The 18707-nt window shown below is 33.5% G+C and overlaps 1 protein-coding gene across 2 annotated transcripts; it reads left to right on the top strand.

The window, feature by feature from the left end:
• Positions 1-8357: 8357 nt before the first annotated feature.
• Positions 8358-17121, top strand: LOC113873319 (E3 ubiquitin-protein ligase RFI2-like). Of its 2 annotated transcripts, none has more exons than XM_027511383.1 (6): positions 8358-8739; positions 12594-12763; positions 13310-13368; positions 15283-15308; positions 15405-15789; positions 16070-17121. In XM_027511383.1, the coding sequence occupies exons 1-6, from the start codon at positions 8556-8558 to the stop codon at positions 16536-16538; spliced, it is 1293 nt and encodes a 430-aa protein (XP_027367184.1). In that variant the 5' UTR covers positions 8358-8555; the 3' UTR covers positions 16539-17121. The 2 variants fall into 2 exon arrangements, with proteins under 2 accessions (XP_027367184.1, XP_027367186.1); XM_027511385.1 differs by having other exon boundaries at positions 8603-9115; positions 12592-12763; positions 16070-17047.
• Positions 17122-18707: the final 1586 nt, after the last annotated feature.

The raw sequence follows: 18707 nt of genomic DNA, 5'->3' as shown, positions 1-18707 counted from the left end.
GGTTCCTGACCGGCCATAGGTGCATTACTTGTGGGAAAAGCTCTATTAGATTTAGGGGCTAGTATTAATTTGATGCCCTTATCAATGTTGAAAAGAATACGAGACTTAGAGATCAAACCAATAAAGATGATGCTACAATTAGCAGATAGATTTATGAAGCATCCTTATGGTGTAGTTGAAGATGTCTTAGTGAAGATTGATAAGTTTTTTTTTGGTTATATTTTGTAGTGATGGATATATAAGATGTAGAAGTTTCTTTGATCCTTGGAAGACCTTTCTAAAGACTATTAAGGTCATTATTGATGTTAATGATGAGAAGCTGCAAATAAGAAGCCAAGATGAGGAGGTGAACTTCAATGTCTTTGAGGCTATGCAATTTTTGAATGATAAATGACAATGTTTTTCAGATGGATGTGATAGATGAAATTTTTCTAGCAGAAAGGAAGCAATTGTATAAGTCTAGTCGAGTAGAAAAAGCTTTAATGGAGGTTTATAAAGAGCTAAATAAAGAAGAAGAGAAACAAATTGAAGAGTATTTGAAAATTTTTTATGCTTCCAAGAAAATTTCTCCAAAGGAAATACTAATAGAGAAGTTACCACAAGAGTTGAAAACTAAAGATCAAAAGTTAGAGCTAAAAATGTTAACTTCACATTTGAAATATGTTCTCCTTGCAAATGGAGGAAACAAATCAATAGTGATTAGTAATACTTTATCATAGGAAGATGAAGAAAAGTTTATTTTAGTTTTAAAAGTTAATAAAGGAGTCATAGGTTGGACTTTATCCGATCTTAAGGGTATTAGTCCATCATTTTCCATTGTTTTTCATGGACCAGATGTTGGAGAAACTAGTGAGACAGACTTTCTATTATTTTTTGGATGGATATTTAGGGTATAATCATATCACTGTGGATTCAGAAGACTAAGAGAAGACAACTTTCACGTGTCCTTTTGATGTTTTTTCTTACAGAAAAATGTCATTTGGATTGTGTAATACACTAGCCAAATTCCAACGCTATATGCTTGTGATCTTAGGTTTGCTAGGAAACTACATTAAGGTTTTTATGGATAACTTTTCAGCCTTTGAAGCATCATTTGATAAGTGTTTAGAAAATCTAAACACCGTTTTGAAGCGATGTGTGGAAACCAATCTAGTTCTGAACTGGGAGAAGTGTCATTTTATGGTGACAGAAGGTGTGGTGTTGAGCCACAAAATCTCTTCTAAAGGAATTGAGGTGGACAAAACTAAAGTAGAAATCATTGAAAAGCTACCACTACCAACCAATGTCAAATGAATCAAAAGCTTCTTGAGACATGTTGGATTCTATAAGCAATTCATAAAGGATTTCTCCAAAATTACAATACCACTCAGCAACTTGCTCAATAAGGATACTCCTTTTAATTTTAATGTTGATTATTTGCATGCCTTCATATTGCTTAAACAAAGGCTAAAGTTTTCCATATCATACAGGTTAACTATGCCACAATATAAAAAAAGTTACTAGCAATAATGTATGCATTAGAAAATTTAGATTGCAACGCCCCAAATTTTGTAATATTGATTATTAATTTATATATATATATATATATATATATATATATATATATATATACTCTCATAATTGCATATTTATCCATACGCTTCATCATGAACTTAAGTGCACATTTCAAACATCCATTCACATTTACACACACACACACACACACACACACACACACACATATATATATATATGTGTGTGTGTGTGTGTGTGTACTGAGAATGCTAAACTGTGACTGATTTGTTGATAAAATTTGGCTAAATATCTGGTGCAAGGTGTTCTCGCTACAACAAGAGATGTCTCCCTGTAGCAAGAGGATCCTGGGAGGAAGGCGTGAAACTGTCGCCTTGTCGCTATAGTGAAATGTCCCTCGTTGTAACGACAAAACGACAATTTAGGGTGCATTTTTAGGTGCAGTCTCGCTACATCAAGAAGGTCTCGTTGTACTCTTGCTGTAATTTTCTCTGATATTTTTGCTGTAATGACAAGAGGCGTCACTGCAGCAAGAGTGTCGCGACCAAAGGGATATTTGAAGGGATTAGGGTTGGGAAAACTCATTTTCCATTCCTCTCTTCAAAATCTCTTCGATTCCCTTGACCCAAAATCTTATTTCACCTATTAAATTGCCTCCAAAGCTGTTCGTGAGCTAGATCAAAGGTTAGATTCGAGTTGAGAACACTTGGAGGTGAGTTTTAATGGTTAGGGTTTCTATTTTCATCCCGTTTCTCTGTTTTCTGGGTTCTCTTTGAGTTCTCAAAGGGTTTTTCATGTGTTTTATGGACGAAATTCATGTGGGAAACATTTTCCACCATTAGATTGTGTTGGGTCTCCAATTCAGGGTAAGGGGGACTCTATCCTATCTTATTTTGTTTAGAAATTTATTTATTTGCTATTTGTTGTAATGTGGCTGAAATTGAAAGTGGGGATATGTGTGTTTCGATGAATTACTCATGCTGGACATAGCATGTTAAACGTTATGTATGTTGAAATGATATGTGTATAGAATTTTTGTGTGTTGAGTATAACGTGAATGAATGTGGGCCTGAGTGCCATATGCAACTATGAGTATTGTGTGCAATGAAAATGTGTGTGAATGAGGCATGTTAAATGCGGTTGTAAATATGCTATGAATGGTTCAGTGATACACTCAGGGTGTGAAAGATGGGGACAATAGGAATACCTTGGGGAAGAGAGAGTGGTGGTGACACCAACAGTGAGCGTGAGTGCACTACAGGCCACATACTTTCCTCCTGACTAAACCTCTGACCAACACCTTTGCCGAGCGACTCGTGACCGCCCATGTGGTATCCATGATGCAGGGGTAACCGACGACCATCCATGATGTGAATATGTGATCACAGTGCCACAGTGAGCGTGGCAAAGTACAGTGAGCGCACTTGTGTGTGAAATATTATTCTTAGTGCAATGAGCGCACTGATTGTGAAATGAAATGAGTTGCTTGACAATGTTACTTGTGATTATACTTGTGTAAAATGTATATAAATGAAGTGAAGTGTGTGCATGGTGAGACTCTATGTTTGATTGTGTGATTGGGTAGTGTAGAGTACTCACCTTTATATTTATTTTTTAGGTGACCAAAGATGATCAGCACCGGGCTTAGTGAAGGGATAAATGAACTGCTATAAGACTTAGATTTTATTTTGAAATTATGATGTAATCGAATTAGTCTTGTAGCAGTCATTGATATAAACTTGTAATCCCTTATTATTTTGCAATATTTGATGAAATTATGTGATGGGAATTTATGCTTAAAAGAAAATTTTATTATTCCCATTTTTGCAAAATTTAACTCTTCTCTTCCTCCCTCAACTCCCTCTTCCTTTCCTTTCTTCCTTTTCCCACACTTATCCTCACCCTAATACCCACCTCTTCATCTTCTCCCTATACCAAATTCCTTCACCTTTCTCTCTCTCAACCTCACTTCTATACCGCCTACTCTCCCATCCTCAACCCCTTCTTCCCCCTACACTCACTCTCCATCTCATGAGAAATATACAAAATTCATTTAAGCTAACTAACTTTAAAAAAAAATTGTTGTTTTCTTTATTTGTGCTTAAGCAAAAATTAAATTAGATATCCAATTCTTGTCACAGCGAGAGAGGATCTGGATCCAACTCCAACAATGGCAAATAAGTAGTAATAACAGAGGAAGAAAAGTGAAAGAGTAAAGAGAGAAATAAGAAGAAGTGCAAGAGAACAAGATTTATGTAGGTTAGCTATGACTTCACCCCATCAATAATATATAAGTAAAACAGTGCATTTCACATTTTACTTAAATTTTGAGCGAATAGAATCTTAAAAAATTCATTGTCGATAGTAATTTAAAATAAAATAGTATTTAGATATAAGTCTTATGCTTTTAAAAGACATACTTATTTAGATAGTTTAATAGTGTATTTATAAGGAAATTTAATAACTTATTTAATATCTCGATACGAAGTAGGCCATTAAACAAGCTAATAGATCAAATCAGGCTTTTAAAAAAGGTCAGGCTAGACTTGATAAAAAGCCTATAACAAGTAATAGGTCAGGTTGCCTATTTATGCAAAGTCTAGCGTAGCCTAACCTATTTCCATTCCTAATCACAAGTTGAATATTATAAAAAGGCGACAATCCATAAAAAATTGAAGGGTGATGGCTAAATGAATGAGTATATTATATGATTCATAAATGAGTTAGTAAGATGAAATGTTGTAACAAGTTTTAAAAATTATAATATTTACAATTATATCTTTAATAAATTTCGCAGGGTGAGAATTTTTAAGTATTATATATTTAAAATGTCTTTTAAAAGTGATTTTCTTTAAAAAGTAAATATCTTTTAAAAACATAATTGTAACTGTTATGAAATTAAGTTTCCTTTTTTATTTACATAAAACTCAACCCTATTATCTTAAAATCACTCCCTTTCATTTTTGTTTTTGAAGCTAGTTCAAGCATTTCCTTTGTGTTTCTAACACCTATGAAGCACTCACTCAACTTACAAGAGATTGACTCCTTGTCAGTACACTTTATGTGCTACCCTTGAAACAAAACAAGAAAGCATCTTAAATGCTATGGTACAAGAAGGTTCACCTTGAGATGAGAAAGTAAGGGTGATATGTAACACCCTACATTTCTCCATCTTAAATATATTAAGTTTATAAATTTTAGAAAGAATAATCAAATATTTTCTTATAATAGTTAATCAAAATTTCTAGAGATAAAAACTTTTCATCACAGTTAATTTGTATCTATGAAAAATTTAGGAAAATAAACTACATAATGTATATCACAGAGTAATATTTACATATCATTATCCAAAATATATCAAAGTTTACAACAGTTCATATTCCCTCCCACATATTGAAGACCTGAAACTAATCATATATATCATGTCAGCTCTCAATTTTTGCCAAGTCTTCAGCAGTTAATTCATCATCCTCTCCAAGATATTCGTCACCAGAATCCGCCATCATTTCTATACTAGGGAATCTTTCAAATGTATAACTATTAGGTCTTCCTAACAAATTATGAATAATTTATAATTATAGACTACTTCTAATGTGTACTCTTGATTCTTCTCAAAATGTTATCTAAAATACAATTGTACTACACGTCTATATTTGCTAAAAATATAGTTTAACCTACTACTAGCACAGATATCCACTATATCAATCTGCACAGGATGGGTTATCATCTTTGCTACCTGCAGAGTGGTGTAAAGATGAACAATTATTCTACCTTTCAAACATAACACAATTTCACCATATCACTTATCACAATAATTATAAATATTCAATAATCATCATTTCATATCATATATTAATTATTTTCTTCCCAACATACAAATTCACACAATTTCATTATATTTTTATCATTCTATTTCCAAATATGCACTTTCAGTGTACTGTGATCACAGTCATTCGATACCTCTAGCAGTTCTCGAGATCTTACTCAATCATGTAAATAGTTGTCGGTTAGCTCATGCAATAAAGATACAACGTATGCAATTACGAGCCCCTTAGTAAGGCATAGTCATGAGTGTAGTCAGGAAACGAATGTGAGACCTTGTGGCGCATTTGCACTCAACAATAATATGTGCACAATCGCAAATGTCGCTCATCACCTTACATTTTCTTGAGATTTTCTTATTGTCTCCAGACTCTATACTCGTAGTGAATCTCTGTAACTATTTACACCAATCCATTTAGCTCTTATATTCATTCCATCATCCACTCATAAAATCGTGCTTATTAGCACTTCCAGACTATTTCCATATCGCTTATCACTTACTCATGATCTCAATAATCAAATCATTCAATAAATCATCGATGACACATTCATCATTTTCAGACATATCTCAATAATAAGGTTATATTACATCCAGTACATTCATTAAACTTGTTCAACGATAATAATATGCTTTCTCATCATACATTTCATATTTACATAGTAAAATTAGTAAACCAAAACATCAAACATATTCATATAGAAATCTTTCTGCATTATTACCTATTATTCATACATATGTCATAAAAATGCTATGTAAACATACTCTCCTAGGCTTAACATATGACTTATAATACATAATGATAAAATAGAGCCCCTCTTACCTTAAAATGAAGATCTAAATGAAGGTTGATGATGAAGAATATCCTAAAATAACACTTTTACCTAGGTAACACGAATTTATCTCTTAAGAACAAAATTCAAAGAAAATGAACAGTAAAAATACAATTAAACTCAGAGAAACTTACTTAGAATCGTGTAGGACGATTCTACGTTCTTAAATTCGAAGAACAATCAAGGTTTTAAGGAGTTTTATCTAAAAAAGAGGGGTGAAAGTTGAGAGGAATTAGAGAGAACGTGAAAATGGTAGAAAAATATGATTTTTCATGCAAAAAAAATCCTTAAATACCCTTAAAATTGCGATATTTTCGCTACAGCGAGGTACTTTCTCGCTACAGCGAGACACTTTCTCGCAGCAGCAAAAATATCAGATAAAATTGCACTCTTTCTTCTATACTTTTCACTACAGCGGGAATTATCTCGCTACGATGACAGCCTTACAGTTCAACACTTCAAAACTCTCTCAACATACCCTTACATGCATGTTTATCATATAATGTAATTTTAATTAATACAAAAATAAGGATATTACATGATCCATCTCTTTTCTTCGAATAGTTTGATAGATTCAGTAGTTGTAGTTAAAATTTAAACAAAAAAAAATTAAAAAGGATATCTAAGACAAAAGATGAAATTGAATCAAGTATTCCCCGTTTGTAATAGTATTGTAGAAGCTTTGTTTAATTTTTCTTTATTTTCCATCCCAAATAATATGCAAACATATTTTCCAAATTTAACAACTTAAATAATCATACTTTCTTTGCATTGTCATACTTTGAATTGTGATATTTGTAAATGGAACCAATTAAATTTGTAAATATCATATACTCATCCCAATTCTCTTAGAAAAAACAAATTGACTAAATTAGAATAGAGACAATAATTAAAGAGATGTGGTTGAATGCTAAAAAATGCAGGACAATAATTTTCTGTAATTTTCACTTAAGTTATATAATATTTGTTTAAGCTAATTTTATACAATAATGAATATACAAATTTGGCCAAATTCGCTTAAAACATTATTTTTAGCTTAAGTCAAGTCAATTTTACTTAAGCTATAATAATTTAACGTAAGCAAAAGTATGATACTCAATTTCACTTAAGCTAGATTTTATTCGTTTAAGTGAATATTAGAATACTTTGTGTGGCTTAAGCGAAATAATGATTGCTTAAGCGACATTCATTCAGTGAGCCATTTTTTTCCCTTGTAACCTTCACTTAAGTAAGGAAAACATGGCTTAAGCGAAATTTGCAGAAATTATGCATAACAGATACAACCAATGTAGAGGAAGGGCATGAGAAAATAAAATTTGTTGCTATAAAAAAACACAAAAATTTATTATTTTTATAAAAAAATTTAAAAAAATTTAGGTCATTAACCTTCGTAACTAAAATTTACTATAAGAAATTCTTATATCAATATTTAAATTACACGATTGCTATGAGTTGGATATCAACAAAATGTTTTAAGAAAATTGAAAATTAATTTTATTTGAGTGATTATAATTTTTTTTTAAAAAAATAGACTGAAATTATAAAATTTTGAAAATAGTAATAACATAACTTTTTAACACATTTTAAATAATTAATTAAAAATTAAATAAATATAATATATAAATATTAATTTAAGAATAAAAAAATAAAACATATGAAATTTTTGTAGTTTTTAATGAAAAATATAAAGAAAAAAAATATTAAAGAGTTAATTTAAGTATTTACTTTCTACTAACGTAAAATAATGCCAGAAGAAAATCTTAAATTATTCATATCAATAAATGATATAATTAAAATTTGACAAAAAAAATTATTAAAATCATATTTATAACCATTATTTTTATAAAAAAAATATAATTAAAATCTAACAAAATTTCTGATTTTTTATATTTTTAAAACTATTTTTATTTAAAAATAATATTTTATCTTTATAATTTATAATGATATTAAATATTTATTTTTATTAAAATAAAATTTTAATTAATATTAAAAATACTTAAAAAATTATACTTGATATTTATTCTTAATTAAACGAGTAATTAGAGTTAATTAAGAAAAGTGAAAAAAGAAAAAACGTAATGTATAGTATAGGAGGTCAAAAGGAAGGTAAAGACACCGCCAATGAATCGTGACCGTCGGTGAGGTTGATTGGATAAGAGTTATCAGGAGTCAGAGGAAGAATCCAACGATCCGCAACGTATCAAACAGAAATCAAAAATCGCAAACTCAAAACCATTCTTCTTCCTCCCAAACCGAAGACTTCAGATCTCAGATTACATCTTTTCCTTTCCGTACCTTTCTCATCCCTGTCTTAACTCATACACATAGACAACGCCAATTCAATTAAACGTCGTCGTTTCTCTCTCTTTTCCGATTTTAGGGTTTTTGTAATGGGTCTTGGTACCGAGGAGGAAGAGGATAATAACAATAGCAATAATAACGTGGTGGATGACGGAGATGATGGAGGAGGAAAGTCTTTTGGTTCAGTGTCTTGTTCCATTTGCCTCGAGATTGTTGCCGATAATGGGGAGAGATCCTGGGCTAAGCTTCAATGCGGTCATCAATTCCATCTCGGTAACTATAATTTCTCTCTCTCACTGCCCGAGAATGCGATGGAATGAATAATAATCAAGGAATTTGAACGATGTTATACATCTTGTGTGTTCAAACACCGATGCCTCAATCGATTTTAACTACGACAATTGAGATCTGGATTTCTGTTTTTATTTTATAATTAATGTTTTTATCAACTATGCTTGACTCTTACTCTCGATGATGTGTTCATTGGCGTTGGGGTTAGGAAACCAAGAGAAATTTTTTAGGTTATGGGATCCTGTTTGTTGTTGTGTTGATTTGTTTAAAAGGAAAATTGGGTGCATTTACTGATTATGGCCAAAAGGGCAGCTTTGTGAGAGTCCTGTCGTGACGACAGAATATGGATGATTGGGTATATGTATTTTTTTTGGAAACTATCAGATTTAAACAAATTTTGCAATTTGGATTCGTCACGGTTGTCGTTTGGCGATGAAGATGATTGGGCTTCCATGTTTTGTTATGGTGAAGTTAGCTTTTATGACGGACTTGTGGAAATGTAGATCAGTTTCCAAGATTTGCAGTGGGTAGGAAATCATCTATATGTGTGCGGAAATTTGGCACTGTCTTGGTCTTGTTTAATTGCTCAAAAACCCAAATTGTGACATTTTGACTAACTTTCTGTATGTTTTTGTTTAATTACTCGAAGGTTTCCATGTTTTTGAGTTGATTAGCTGATAGATGTTGTCAATTGTATGAACTTTCCCCCTCCAAAACTAAGGATCATGACATGATTCTGTTTTGCAAATATAGAATCCACAAATTAGAATAGCGGAGCGGATTTGAATAGCCGCTGTAGCACAGCTACAGTGGCACTAGAGTGAAACTTAAAAAGAAAATCGCGGGCTAACTTGTAGAATCATGCGATTTTACGATCCTAAACCACCATGCCGTGTTGGCTTGCAAGCAAGATTGGAGATTTGAAAGATCGCATGAAATCGCTGTGCAAGATCATAAAATAGGTAGGCTCGCGTGATTCTGCCATGTCTGTTTTATCTTGTTTTGGCTTTTTGACTGCTGACATGTTTATTGATCCAATTGCTTTATAGTTGTCAATAGCATGGCGGTGCCTGGCAGAGCAACCTTTGGCTGCCACAGACCTGCCATAGCGGAGCGTTTTGCTGTGGTGGTCTTCGCAGCTGTATTTGCAGCCATCGTAGCTTAATTTGCGGTGCAACAGTGCCACTAGAGTAAAAATGTCGACTTTCCCTCTCTATACCCAGAACAAAGCAGTTTTTAGGGCTTTTAAGGGTGAAAAAGACTTTTTTTATCTTCTAAATATAAACTGACTTTCCCTTCTTGCCCTTAAAATGACCTTGTTTTAAGTTTTTTTAAGGGTAACATAGTCTTTTCATTAGAATAAATCACCTAATCCATCTTTTCCTTCTCCCTGTCTCTGATCTCCATCTCTGTCTCTGTTTTTAGTGGGTGTGTCCCTTTCTCTGTTTTGAGTTGAGGGTAGCTCCCTTCCTTTATGTCTTTGTTTAGCTTCTCTCATCTTCATATTTATATTATTTTATATGCATATATACAATTTTGTAGGGTCTTACGATCTGTGTTACGATCTTTACGAGTTACGATCTTTGACACCTTCCCTGGATCCTACATAGAATTTTGATTTTGACTACCATGTGTTTATTGTTATTTACTTGTATGTTTTGCCTCAGAACTATGACTTCTTATTTTTAATTATGAATATGTCATTGATTTTGAGTTTCTTATAAATCTTTTAGCACTTTTATATATAGTATAAATTATTTAATTTATATATAAAGTTTCTAAATAACAGTCATCCTGGTGTGTGCTATCCCACTATAGCATTTTTGGTGTTGGCCGCTATGCGCCGCAGTCCGAGATTGATAGCTATGATTTTGACAATTACACTTAAAATCAAGTTCTGTATCTGTTTAATTTAATAGGGCACTTGGAGGAATAGTCTCCATATGCATATATGAAGCGAGCTTTTCTATGATAATGTTCAAATAATATTGGATACCGACCGCTAAGTAAACAATAATAATGAATTACCCCTTCATATTAGCTCTAAAAATATAGTTCTCTTTGCCAGAGGAATAACTTCAATTGGTCTTCTATAGATGCTTATGGTTTTAATTGAATTAGCAGTGGTAATTTCAATTTTCACAGGTTCTTTTGTTGGTAGTTTTGTTTTATGAATTTAATGCATCAAGATCGTCATTTGATTACAAAAGATTTATTAAAAATAATAGAATCACTTTTGTTATTGTAGTTGGTACACATCTGGACTGATGAAGATGCTTACCACTTAAATTATTTCATGCATATTAAAACTAAAATTCAAGTATTAATAGAAAACTAAAAGGCTCTATGTGATGGTTCTATGGGTGAACAAATCCAATCCTGACACTTTAAAAGTATTTTTATAACTTGTTATGTTAGATAAAATGGAAAATGAGTTGTATCTCTAAAATAATTCATCGTTGGCATATGGTTTAAGTGTTTGATGTTGTTGGTTATACTTTTATGGTTACTTTCGGTTAAATTTTGGATAATTATGGAGTTGATGTAGTTAATTACTTATATTGTGATTGTGACTGTAGTTTTTCACGTACAATTAGTAGTTTTATTTGTATATGCTGTTGTTATGTTGAATTTATATTTAAATATATTAAACATGTTCAATATAACATGAATGGGATTTATCTGCGAAATAGCATGTGCTGCATTATGCATTATTCACTGTAATATTAAAAGCTTCTGTCTCTATATGTGCGCTATTTGCTGTAGTAAGTGCTTTTGTTGCTATATGTGCAATACTGACTGTTTATAAATGTGTACAAGTGAATGCTATTTGCATACGTTTATGTGAATATGACAAGATAACAAGGTGGTCATTCTAGGGCCCTGTTGAAGATTGTTGTTTTCTTAAAGTAAGTAAAGAATTTTTTATGGAAAATTGGGTCAATATGTATGTGGTATTGAATTCAATGTGGTGGGATATCACATCCCAGTTTGGAATGTTAGATCAACCCGGAAACATGAAAAATCTCATTTCAAAAACCATTGTATTTTAAACAGCAACTTTCTGAGATTACCTTATCAGTGAAGGCTTCTTTTTTAAAAGGATGGATAGTCCTTTGAGTCCCTTCCCCCCCTTTTTTATCATTTTTGGGAGGCAAAGTGAACACTCACATGTATCTTTTCTCTTGTTTTTCTTATGCAGTTCAGTAATATTCAAGTCGTTCGAATATAGAAGCAATAGCAATGTCATGAATGTGTGCATGCGAGGGATTTCTTATGTTTGGTTTATGCAGACTGCATATAATAGTCCCTTGTATCCCATGAATCTCATCAAAGTTGCAAAAGCTAACTCCTTTGAAAGACCATAATTTGGCACTCAAAATATGGTCACAGACTTGTCATAGGCTTAATTAAATAATAAATATCAACTATATATTTCTTCTATTTTATTAGTACTACGTACTGATAGCAAGCTTAGAAAACGTTGATAGTTCTCAACCAGTGATAAAAGAAGATGAACTTGGAAATTACATTTGGTACATTGTGGGGTCTTCATTAAAATTTGAGCTTTTATACCCATACCCAAATCTCCATGCACCCCAACTGCATAAGCTGTTCAGTTGGGGACATGCAGATTGGGAAAGCGGAAAATTTAGAGGGCCTACGTTTGAGTTTTTTGAATGTTTGCCACCTATTGTCATACTTGTTTAATTGCTAATCTGCTAGCTTTCAAGTTTTTACTTGAATTAATTTTTAACAAGCTGATAGATTCATCTAGCTCCATCCACATGGCATCTTATTCTTATTCCTATTATTACTTTCTTTATATTATTTAGATTGCATTGGTTCGGCATTCAACATAAAAGGAGCAATGCAATGCCCTAATTGTCGGAAGATTGAGAAAGGTCAATGGCTTTATGCAAATGGTTGTCGGTCATATCCAGAATTTAGCATGGATGAGTGGACACATGATGAGGACCTTTATGATCTTAGCTACTCTGAAATGGTAATAGTCCTGACATATTACGATTTGTTTGTATTCTATTTTATGCTTTCAGCTGAACACAGCCTTGCATAAATATTTCTAATGATTAGGTATTCATATTCATGTGAGGGAGAGTGAGAAATTGCAAGTTTCTTGTCTGCTTGTCTTTATCAAAAAGGTTTTTCCCTGAATGCTTCTTTGGGAAGGCAGTTAGCTATGTGCCTTTCTCCATTAGCATTACTATTTAAAATTGTATGAACTATGAAATTATATACAAGCAGAAAAAAGTAAAGTTATGGGCTAAATTTAAGATAATGGGGAAGCTGCATACATTTAGGTACTCAAATCACTCCTGTACATTTTAGCATCCTGTACTAAGTGTACCGTGAATATGCTGGGGCTTTGTTTCTCTCCATTGTCATTTATAGATGAAATTCATTTTTCTATGTAATAGTTGGACTTTCAAGGTTGTCATTTCTTATTACAATTGAAATTATTTCATGTTCCGTTTTCATTATGTAAATAGATAATATATTGCTTACTATTTTGACTGCATGGTTTCTGCAGTCCTTTGGAGTTCACTGGTGCCCTTTTGGCAACTTGACACGACTTCCATCATCCTTCGAGTAAGCCGAATGCATACAAACTAATATCTATTTAAATTCACTGATTTGGACTTTTCATTTGCCATATTCTTTTCTTTCTAGTGTTGAAACTGCATTTTTATGCATTATGAGAAAACTTGTATAGGGATTTTTGGGAAGGCTGGTTTGAAGATACTTGGTGGGATTTACTGTATATATTATATCTGTTTCCACATTAATGACATATTATAAATGGTGCAATGAGAAGTGTTAAGCTGAAACTTTATGTGTTTTATTTTAATTTGGGTACCTAAGTAGGTTTATTGAAGTTGAATGTGGTTCAAGTGACTGCTGTTATTAATAAATCTGAACTCTGAAGTCCTGGTTATATTTTAGAACCACCATTTTGGTATGTAAGAGAAAAATGTTAGAAAAACTTGCAGAAATCTAGAGTATCGCATCTTGAAGGCAGTAGCGTCAGTATAAGTTTAGAAGTTAGCTTATTAGTTTCTTCATTAAGTGTTTGTTTCAATAGAATTCCTTCATCTCCAATTGTTAAATCCTTAATTTGACTTTTGATGAGGTAGCCATACCAGGCTTGGGAATCTTCATATACATAATGGACCTGCACAGTTTAGGTAGCAGCAGTCAAATTTTTAGTGAAGCAACTTTAGTTTTAACTATTGCTACCAGTGGATCCAACTAAAATGGAGGCTGTCATCTGTGCTTATTGCACTTTGCCCCCCAATAAAGAGGAGGCTTATTGAGTGTGCTTTGGCAAACGGCTTTTCTAAGGTGACATTGTCTATAAAGCGAGCAAGTAAAGGTGTATATCCACCCTTGGATTTTAAAATCTAGTATGGATAATTGCATGCTGTAGATGACCCTTGTGTTAGGAACTAGGTTAGGACGAATGATAGGGTTAATTGGAGACATAGTAGTCAATCTCGGATAGCAGTGCGGAGCGGCTAACCTCAAAAACGCTATAGCGGGGATAGCGGTAGCAGGATGACCGCTATTCTGAAGTTTTAATGCACACACATACATGCTGAAAAATATAAAATTAATATACAAATTTGGAACAAAACAAAAAAGGAAAACCCAAATTAGAGAAGGAAATAAATAACAAAAAGCAAAAGGTGCACGAGGAGCAGCCATTGCTTCTACTTGAAGCTTTGAAATTTGAAATAGAACAAAGTTGGGGAATCAAAACAGAGAAAGAAATAGAAAAAACAAAGAGAAAAGAGAAGAAATGAAAGGAGAAATGAGAGAAGAGCTGACAGGAGAGTTGAGGGGTTAGGGTCTGTGAGAGGGAGGGACAAGATTCAAAAAATAAAGGGGGCTGAAATCCCAATATTCCCCCCCTCCCTCCCTAAAAGCCCCAAATGTTAAAAAAACAAAGGGCATATTCAGAATTTTTAAACAGAACATAATAGCGGCCGCGATTTCTGACCGCTATTCGCCGCGTGACAGCCGCGACACTGAACCGCAATGCTACAGGGTTGCCATAGCGGAATTGCACTGTTATGCCGTGATAGCGGCCGCTATTGATAACTATGGTTGGGGATTAGAATTCATTTCTGTTAATAGGGGATTAGGAAGAATAGAAGTAGTGATAAAAGGGGAGAGGGGGAGTTAGCTAGTCAGTTGGTTGTTGTGAAAAGGAAGTTGAGTGGGCAACTCCAGATCTCTCAGCTAACTGGGTAAGGGTGAGATTCTCCATACAACAACATATCAGTTCTGTATCACTTTCATGCTGGGGCAGAGATTGGTTCTTTAGTAATAAGGATTATGGTTATGCTTATACCTTATTTTCTGGTCTAGTTCAATCCCCATAATCTCTAGGAATAACAAACTTTGAAGAACCCTCTCCCCCCGTTGCGAAAACCACCCACCCCCCTTTCCTCTTCTTGGATGTTTATTCAACTCATATTTATGTTCCTGATTTTTTCCCAGGGAAGGGGAGTTCTCATCAAATGCATGTAAGATCACTTTTCTTGCTAATCAGTGTCCCCATTTTTTATTTTGATGCTTGCACTGTACTGAATCTATTAATTTAATGGAATGACGAGATGCAGATCATGATATATTGGGACAACATGCCATATTTGCGGAACATACAGCAGTATCATCTGCTAGTCATCCTTGTCCATATATTGCATACTTTGGACCAATACATCCATCCTCTTCCAATTCGGGTGGAGCTGTATCAGAAGCTTCAAACTTCAACCATTGGAATGGCTCATCTGTGCCTAGTGACATGCCAACCTCCTACACATTTCCTGCTGTGGATCTTCATTATCACAGTTGGGAACACCATTCCCCTCCCTTCTCTACAGCAAGTAGTCGTCTAGTTACTGGTGATCAGCCATCAGTATCACCTGGTACTCAAAGGCCAGCCAGGGGTGGTTCGGATGTACCAAGATCAGGATCTTTTGTGCATCCCTTCGTTGTTGGTCACAGGTACCTCTTTAGAGTCAATGTGCCTCAGTAAAAGACATTTGTTTGCATGAGTGTATTACATGCTCAAATGTAATTTGAATATTTGATGCAAGCTAAGCCGTAATATTTATTTTGCTCATTCTATTAAATACAAAATGAATTTTGGTTATATAGACTAAATAGATAAAAAAGGATAGATCTCAGAATCTTCACTAGCTAGTGAAAATTTGCATAGGTCATGTAATTGATATTCAATGCATTTTTATTTGAGCTACAACATTCAATGCATTATTTTCTGCAGTTCTGCTGCCAGAGCGGGGAGCTCAGTTGCTTCCTCAATGATCCCTCCTTATCCTGGTAGCAATGCTCGGGCACGTGATAGAGTCCAGGCTCTTCAGGCATACTATCAACCACAGCAACCTCCTAACTCAACCACAATGCGGACACCTATTGCTTCTGGAACTCGAAGACCGAGCAGTCATAGCGGATCAGCTCAGTTAGCACCGATGGCCACATCACCCGACCAAAGTGGTGGCTTCTTTCTTATCCCACCAAGTTTGTCAGGACGCAATTTTCAAGAAGAAAACCATCTACCAAGTCACTTCCATGCTTGGGAAAGAGACCACATGCCTTCGTTTTCTTTGAGCCATGTTGATAGAGATTCAGGTTGGAGAGCATACCACCAAGCCACCGGTAGGTCAGACCCAGGTAGGTCCAGCAGCTTTCGGTTAAGGCATGGATCAGATAGGTTGCCTTCACAAAATCGGTAATACACTTTTATCCTGTTCACTGTGAAGCAAACTACCATTACTATGGAAAATCAGAACTTATGTATGCTTTGAGAAATGTTACATATTGCTTTGGCCTTTGGGTCTGTCATGTTATGACAGTATATACTCTGGCTGGTCTTGGAATTGATTTTTCTGGCAGCCACGTGGCAGTGTGATGGACATTTGCTTCCTCTAGTTTATTTGCCTCGGTGGGCATAAAATAAGATGGTATGTCTAGTTGGGGAAATCAGGTTTTTGGAAGAATTACTAGGGCGTTGTCATTTCATGTGATAAATCAGGTGGATGAAAGCAGGTGTGGTTGGATATGTAGTGGGTCAACAACTATTTATATTTGATGACGCTCATGCAAATGTTTGTATTGAGAATACGAGTAATTTTACATCTACCCCGTGGCGCGAGTGATTTGTAAACTATTGTGCAAGAATTGAGCCAAGGTATGACGGACTCGCATGAATGAGAACTACCATACCTCAGAATTTTAAGTTCAGGGCTGGTTTCTAAAAAATAATCGTTGGTTATTATCTTATAAAATACTATTACATAACAAATAACTACAAGCGGTTAACATGCAAGTCTTTTATTTTGTTTTGCTTTCTTATTATTTCTGTTCATGCTGTGACGTTAGGTGGCGCGTGCCACAAAATCTCTTGAACCTATGTGGCCTAGTTCTATTTTCCTTAAAAAGATCTTGGATTCTTAAAAAGTTCTTGAGTATGTATTTAATGTTTACTTAACAATATTTTATGAACTTGAATTTTATCAATCAAATTGTTAAGTCGTAATTTTACAATTATATATGTTAATTTTTAGATAAATTAATAGGCTTAATTAAGTTATTCGTCTTTGAAAAAGTTATTTAATTTGGATTTAGTTATAAAATATTTTTTGAGGTATAGTTGCTATTTTTTTTTTCACAAATGATTGTTTTTAGCCTTTTAATGAACGTGATCTAATCAAAAGTTGATGCTTGATAATATTTCTTTAGGACTAAATAATAACTTTTGAAAAAAAAAATATGAACTATACAAGAATAAGTTTGAATTGTATAGTTTTTATATGGATTAAATACTTAACTAAGTTAATTTAAATATTTATGAGTATATAATCTTACAGAAAGTTTTTTCATTTATTTTTTAACAAATATCTTAAATGTTAAAATAAAATTATTTGATGAAGTGTTAATTAATTTTAAATTTTATAAAATTTGTAGACTTAATATATTTATTAAAATTTTGTTAACTATAGTTAGCTTAACAAAAGTTGATAAATGTAAAGTTATTCAAATGAAGCTAGTTAAGATTTACTCTTTGGTATATTTACAATTACATGTCGAGCTCGTTAAAAATATTAATAACCCAAGTTTTCTGCGCTGCTAGCAGACAGCATTGTAGTCAAAAGACCCGACGACCTCCTTAGATATCAAGCATCTTTCTCGTTACAGTAATGCTTAGAGATGTCTTTGTTACTTCTTCCTTCGCAAAACTCTTTGCTCCATCTCTGGCAGGGTTACAGGTGACACTACCTCCATCAATTCAATCTCCACGAAAGCTTTTGCCTCTTTCACATAGTTGTAGTCTTCAGCCATGGGTTACATTTTTGCTTCTCCTCTGCAAGCACCTTCCCCATGTGCTTGTGCTTTTATAAACATAGCCTCCAATTTCTTCGTTGTTTAAACTTACATAATCATCTCTGCCATAGCTTTGCTATTTTTTACTCTCTTTTTTTTCCAGATTCTTCTCCTTCCTTGGACATGGTTCATTTTCTACGATTTTTACCTTGTTGGAGTCAAGCTGTTTTCATCCACAAGGCTGAGGGGTCAGAAAAATGTTTTGACGAGACAGAAATGACCCCAACTTGGTGAGACCAAACATCATAAAATAAAGAAGGGAGCTTCCATAAAAGAATGCCATTTGTATTTCAATTAAAATTAGAATTTCACCTTGTTAAAAGGTCACATTTAAGTCTCGTCACATGTTATCTATATAAAACTCTGATTTTAATTGAAAAACATTAAAGGTGACTGTGAAACAATCGATTAATTATGAGTAAAATATGTTTAACGTCTATAAACATGTTAAAATTTGGTTTGTGTAAAAATATTTGTTTTATTCCCTACAAATTGTATTTTTAAAAAATGGCTCTTACCAC

This window comes from Abrus precatorius, unplaced genomic scaffold, assembly GCF_003935025.1.
Source record: "Abrus precatorius isolate BTA unplaced genomic scaffold, Abrus_2018 Scaffold7, whole genome shotgun sequence".
Lineage (NCBI taxonomy): Eukaryota > Viridiplantae > Streptophyta > Magnoliopsida > Fabales > Fabaceae > Abrus > Abrus precatorius.
Note: the sequence above shows the minus strand (reverse complement) of the source record. Positions and strands in the feature narration are given on the sequence as shown.

What these genes read in the sequence shown, in the direction of transcription:
- LOC113873319 (XM_027511383.1), top strand. Translation starts at nt 8,556, where the DNA reads ATGGGTCTTGGTACCGAGGAGGAAGAGGATAATAACAATAGCAATAAT. An exon ending in ATCTTAGCTACTCTGAAATG is followed by an intron (nt 12,764 to 13,309) that starts GTAATAGTCCTG and finishes TGGTTTCTGCAG; the next exon opens with TCCTTTGGAGTTCACTGGTG. An exon ending in GGAGTTCTCATCAAATGCAT is followed by an intron (nt 15,309 to 15,404) that starts GTAAGATCACTT and finishes GACGAGATGCAG; the next exon opens with ATCATGATATATTGGGACAA.